Source organism: Cyprinodon variegatus, unplaced genomic scaffold, assembly GCF_000732505.1.
Source record: "Cyprinodon variegatus isolate N-32 unplaced genomic scaffold, C_variegatus-1.0 Scaffold31, whole genome shotgun sequence".
NCBI classification, from domain to species: domain Eukaryota; kingdom Metazoa; phylum Chordata; class Actinopteri; order Cyprinodontiformes; family Cyprinodontidae; genus Cyprinodon; species Cyprinodon variegatus.
The window spans coordinates 1,898,880-1,905,087 of NW_015150484.1; the positions used below are offsets into that span (position 1 = coordinate 1,898,880).

Below are 6,208 nucleotides of genomic sequence, written 5' to 3' on the forward strand. Positions count from 1 at the left end.
CATCCATCCATCCATCCATCCATCCATCCATCCATCCATCCATCCATCCATCCATCCATCCATCCATCCATCCATCCATCCATGGACTCATCCTTCCTCCTGCTGCACATCTCTTCATTTCGCAGTCTGTAGCCACTGCCCACTTGACTTCTGATCAGCAGTTGATTGGCTGCCCTTTACCAAGAGGTCCCAGTCGCTTTGAACCCCACCATCCACTGCAGCTCCTCAATCCCAGACAGATACTCCACACGCACGCAGGACGCACTTATACGGAACGCATCAAAAAGACTTGGATGATATAATCTGCGGTGGCTGTAACTAGTGGTGATGCAACAGCGAACCAATGCTTTCAGAGGCCTGCCCTCTACAGAAGCACAGCTCTGTCTCTGCATGGAGATCAAAGACAGTTTAGAGGACCCCTCTCCACCCCACCACCCCCCCACCCCTCACTGCTTCAAAAATGAACTCAATCTAGCAAAATGAATTGTGGGACCATGTTTTCCTCCCCACCTTTCCTCCCTGGAGCTCCGCTGCTCTCCTCGCACTTTGTGGTGTGCTGCAGTTTCTCCCTACATATTGTAGAAACAAGTTTGAAACATTTGTATTTTTTCTATATTAGGAGGCGATAGCTTCCAAGAATGGCATTACATAGAGGGACACATAGGTGTGAGGAGTAAAGAAAGAAATTGCAGTCTTAACTCATTATACTTAATTAAAGCTCATTATTCAGATATAAAATAAAGGCTGTTTTATTTATTTATTTTCTTATATTTAAATCAAGATTGCCTTTGAAAATCTCCAATTGATGATCTAAAATACTGAGAGTGATCAAACCAGAACTGGATTATTATACAGAGAGTTCTTTATGGCCCTCTTTATTTGTTCTTCTTCTTTTTTTTTTTTTTTATACAGAGAATGTTCTGCTTTCTTTGTTTCATGTGAAAACATATTTGTCAGTGAGAAAAACAGTGATTAATCAAAGTTATTTTTTAAGTACAAACATTCAAAAACCTTGTTTGTAATATGATCCAAGTCCAAAAACAATGCCACACTTTAGTGGTTTGTGCAGAAATTAAAGTAGCTTCTATAACTTTTTTCATTAAACATCAAAATGCTACACAAAGAAGTTGATGATTCAAGGAGAAGGTGTGTGAAAAAAACATGAGCAACAACTTTTTTTGGGGAATCTTTCTTTCCTAGCCTTGCTTTAGCCACCTTAAGGATCCTCTTTTGAATGTTAATCTACTAGACTCTGTTGGTTCAGTCAAAAAAAAAGGTGCAGTTTAGTGCATTTGTGGTAAATTTAATGCAAACTATCAGAAGTCATAACAAATAGCGCACATCTGCAAAGGTAGCCTACTACAGTGATTTTGGATGGAAGCCAACAGACTTTGTAGACACAAAACCTTAAATATTAAAAGCAAACTTAACTCATATGAGCCCTAAAGTGTTTGACCTTGTCAACATGTGAATAAAAACCATCTCCTCTATAATAAATAATCACAATAAAACCCTCAAGCAAAGCGTACTGTTGTTCTTTCTTAGCGTTAAAGCCCACTTCTCTATTACGCACATCCAGTTGTCCCTTTAATATTTTCCTCTGCAATGGAAACGGCTCATCCACCATCATCTCTCTCCACTCTTTGATCTTGGGCTCGCTGCACGCATGCGCCTCTCATTGGCTCCTCTGCACCGTCTGGAGTAAGTTGGATGTGCGCTCTCCTCACTCGCATCCAGAAGCCATCGGGAAAACTGTTGCGATGGGGAGGATCAGGGAAAACCACTTTGGGATTTTGACTTTTTCCCTCCTGGTGACCTTCATCTGGGCGCAAAGGTAAACCTTGATTATGTTTTTTTTTTTTCCCACATGTAGTTTTGCATGTCATGTTGCTCCTTTTTTCTATATATACCTTTTATCTTTTCTGCAGCGTCAAGGATCTAAAAGATCCGAGTAATATGCCTTTGGTGAAGGAAACAGTGGACAGGCTGATGAAAGGATACGACATTCGGTTGAGGCCGGATTTTGGAGGTAAAGAAAATTTTTTTCGCGCCCCTCCCGACGTGCAATACATGCTTAATGAATCGCAAAATCCGCTTTAATCATCCCTTCACAGTCAAATGGGCCTTGCCAATTAGGCGAAGAGAAATGATGAGCGTATTCCGCTTTGATAAGAGGCTTTTTAACGTGATCGATCCCGCTCATCAATGTTTGATTACCCCCGCTAAATAAATGAAATTAACAGCATTTCAATTAAAGTGGGTGTCAGACGTGACGGCTGCTGCCCGGCCCGATGATGCACGGCTCTCCTGCAGCGTCACGGAGCTGTTAAATTTACATGATGGCAGAATTATTCATATCTGGTCCTGGATTAACGCATCCTCTCCTCCGCAGGTGCTCCGGTGGCGGTGGGGATGAACATTGACATTGCAAGCATAGATATGGTCTCAGAAGTAAATATGGTAGGTGCATTTTCATGCAATCGTTGCGCTTTTTAAAAAAATAATATTATTTTACTTGGCAAGGTGCGCCTCTTATTGCATTTTTAAAAGTGGGGCACTTATCAAATCCCTGTGGGATTTTTTTTCTCCTATTTTTTCTCAAACACATCACCACCTTCCCTCTTCCTAGACTCCGCATTTGCTGCTCTGGTGTGCGGCTGCATTTGAATTCAAAACACACACTCACTGGCGCACTGGGACGCACAGCGCACGAAGAGCAGCCGCGTGTGTTTAATGTGTGCGCGGCTGCCCCAGCATCACTGTTTAGCAATAGACCTTGCTTGGTTGTGACACTTTTCACTCTTGCATTCATTTTTCATCAGTGGAACACCTCTATTAACAATTCAAAGAAAGCTGAAGGGGATGAGATCAATAAAAATTATATATTTTTTACAATTAATTGTCATCATTAACACCCAGGCAGGTATGATTCCATTTGGGCAGCATGTGTGCAGGCTGTAATGTTAAAAATCTAAATATTTATGAAGACAGAGTACCTGTGAACATGTAAGTAGGCCAGGGCTCAAGCAGGACCTTTGCTGCAACAGGGCTAACCACTGCACCAATGGCAGAAAAACACAAATAATATACCTTAAGGCTTAATTCAAGCAGTAAGATTGTGAAATAAGGATCACCATAAAAAAAGAATTTTGTGTTAGCATTGTGTTGAATAAAACAAAATTTTATGCAAGTGAACTGGAGTGCATTTATGCAGATTGCACATGGCTAACTATGGGGGAATTAAGGCCACCGCCTTAAAGCTAGGGTGAATTCCTCCATCATATGCACAGATGATCTAAGTTTGATGTGGATTTTTGCCTGAATAAGTTTAGCAAAAAATGCAGTAGCTGTAGCCTTCATAAGTTTAAAAAAAATAAACTTGGGTTTTGAAATTGAATAGGGCTACTTAGAAGTCTCTGTTGGATAAAGTTCCAGAATCAGATTTTTCTAGGATTTGGAGTTGTGATGGTCCTTGACTTAATTTTCAACGGTTGGGTCATTGCTTGGTAATATTTCACTCAACAGTCATGTTTAAGTTGTTAAGTGATATAATGGATTGTTTGATATAATAATTAACTTTCATTTAGTTCTGCCACCAAATATATTTGTTGAATTGTGATGATTACTAATATTATTGTGCATTGATGACTGTCCATGGTGATGAAATATGTTTATATTTATGTTAGTTAGATTTTCCCTTTAATTTCTTGTTAATTCTTCCTAAGATCACAATGAAAAACACAACTAATACATGGGTGAAGTCAAAGTTGAATCATTATCTAATTGAATCATTGAATCAGTTGAATATTTAAATGTTTAACTTAATATCAAGATCATTTTGCTTTTGTGATTTTTCCCTTCTATGTTAAAAAAAAATATATATTGATTTGCTAATTGTTTGACCCTTTTCCCTAACGACCGCAGCTAAGGTGGGCTGTTCACAGGCAGCACCTGCATCATGTCTTTGAGAGTAGAAGGAAAAATTCAGTATCCCAAGAGCCCCATCTATTAATCGTTGTCATCGACAGACTGGTTGACTGCTGCCTGCATTAAGTTGTAATGGTTTTACTGTAGTGCTGCATGGTGGAGCAGTTAGTTGCACCGTTGTGGTGCAGCAAGAAGGTCCTAGGTCTGCCTGCAGGTTCCCTCCAGGGTTCTTCCTCCCTTAGTCCAAAAACATCACTTAGATGGATTGGTTAGCATGTAAATGGTAAATGGCCTCTACTTATATAGCACTTTTTCAAGTCAGAGGACTTCACCAAAGCGCTTTACACTAAATTCAGTTATTCACCCATTTATGCACATCCCCACACACTGATGGTGGTGAGCTATGTTGTAGCGACAGTGGCGTTGGATGTAGGAGTTTGCCCTGAAATCGAAGGGTTGACGGTTCAAGCCCTGACTCCGACTTTCAGTGTCGTTGTGTCCTTGGGCAAGACACTTCACCTGCATTGATGGTGGTCAGAGGGCCTGGTGGCGCCAGTGTACGGCAGCCCCGCTTCTGTCAGTGAGCCCCAGGGCAGCTGTGGCTACAATGTAGCTTGCCATCATCTGTGTGTGAATGGGTGAATGAATGTAGTGTAAAGTGCTTTGGTCAAGTCTCCTAACTTGAATAAAGGTGCTATATAAGTACATGCCAATTACCATTTACCATAGCCAAAGCTGCCTTGGCTATGGCTATTGACAGAAGCGAGGCTGCTGTACACTGGTGCCACCAGTCCCTCTGATCACCATCAGTAGGAAATGCAGGTCAGGTGTCTTGCAATGACACTGAAATCCAGACCCGGGGCTTGAACTGATAACCCTATGGTTGCAAGCAAACTCCTTCATCAGACGCCACTGTCGCCATGCATGGTTGTGCAAACTCTGTATTGCCCTGTGATGGGATGGTAACCCATCCAGGGTTTAACCCACCTTTCTCCATAGACTATTAGAAATAGGCAAAAGCCCCATTATGGCCCTCATACACCAGTGGTGTAAGATATCTAAAATTCTTTAAAAGCACTTTTTACAAAAAATAAGTGGGAGGAAAGCTCATTTGAAGGAGTAGCACAATAGATATATGTTATCATACACATAAAATGGAAGGTAAATTGCTTAAAGTTAACTGCAGTATGCAACTTTACCACTAGATGTTAGATCTAGATTTTTTTTATTATGTTTTTTAAATTTCTTTCTGTCAAACCTTTAACACTTTTAAAACATTTATTCGCCCATCAAATTCCCATTCTAGATATTTAGAATCTCTTTGATTTTAAGTTTTTGCTTGAAACCTTTTACATTTCTCTAATTGTATTTTTTTTAAATAATTTATCTTTGTAGAGTTGTGCCGAATAGGTCTCTTCACTAATGAAAGATTAGAGACCCGTTTAGATATTTTCATTTCAGTTCTTCATGAAAATTTGGTGACTCTTTATGAACTGTTTTGTTAATTTAATCTATTTAGTTAAAGAGGAATACAATAAGCAGTCTTAACACAGTCTAGGAATTGTAGATGATTTTCAAAAATTTGCCTCCAACCACTTCACTTACTGCATCTAAAGTGGCCAATAATGCCTGGGGGTCATTTTAATATATATAGTAGGGCTGCAACTACTGATTATTTTGCTAATCCATTAATGTGTTGATTATTGTTTCGATTAATAATCGGATAGCAAAAGGCTCCCATGTCAGTGGATGAAGAGAAAACACCCAGCCAGTCAGAGAAACAGTACTACACTGAAAAACAGACCAATCTCAAACATCTATAAAAAAAAGGTGTTGATGGCAGCAGCACAGCTGATATTTCTCTCCAAGATGGAGTCACAGCCAAACAGGAACAGATTCGGCAAAGCTACTATGAGAAAAAGCAAAGAGAGCATAATGTTAGAGACTGAACTATCAATTCTGCTGAGTGGGAGAATAGAGATAGAATGAAGCAGAATGATGAAAAAGGGGTCCCTATGTTCTCCAGCAGTCTAAGTCTATAGCAGCATAACTAGAGGTAGAGATAGTTCTGGATAACCTGAGCCACTCTAACTATAAGCTTTATAAAAAAAAAAGAGGAAAGTTTTAAGCCTTGTCTTAAAAGTAAACATGGTGTCTGCCTCATGGACTAAAACTGGTAGTTAATTCCACAGGAGAGGAGCCTGATAACTAAAAGAGCTGCCTCCCATTCTACTTTTAGAAATTCTAGGAACCACTAGTAAACCTGCAGATTGAGAGCGAA

At 39.9% G+C, this 6,208-nt stretch overlaps 1 protein-coding gene across 2 annotated transcripts in view; it reads left to right on the forward strand.

Moving 5' to 3' along the window:
- The first annotated feature begins 1,691 nt into the window (after positions 1-1,691).
- Positions 1,692-6,208, forward strand: part of gabrb2 (gamma-aminobutyric acid (GABA) A receptor, beta 2) — a 67,029-nt gene continuing 62,512 nt past the window's right edge. For both annotated transcript variants that reach the window (XM_015401028.1, XM_015401035.1), the window contains exons 1-3: positions 1,692-1,834; positions 1,929-2,029; positions 2,393-2,460. In XM_015401028.1, the coding sequence (XP_015256514.1) occupies positions 1,761-1,834; positions 1,929-2,029; positions 2,393-2,460 (243 nt within the window). In that variant the 5' untranslated portion in view covers positions 1,692-1,760. The remainder of the gene's footprint in view (positions 1,835-1,928; positions 2,030-2,392; positions 2,461-6,208) is intronic.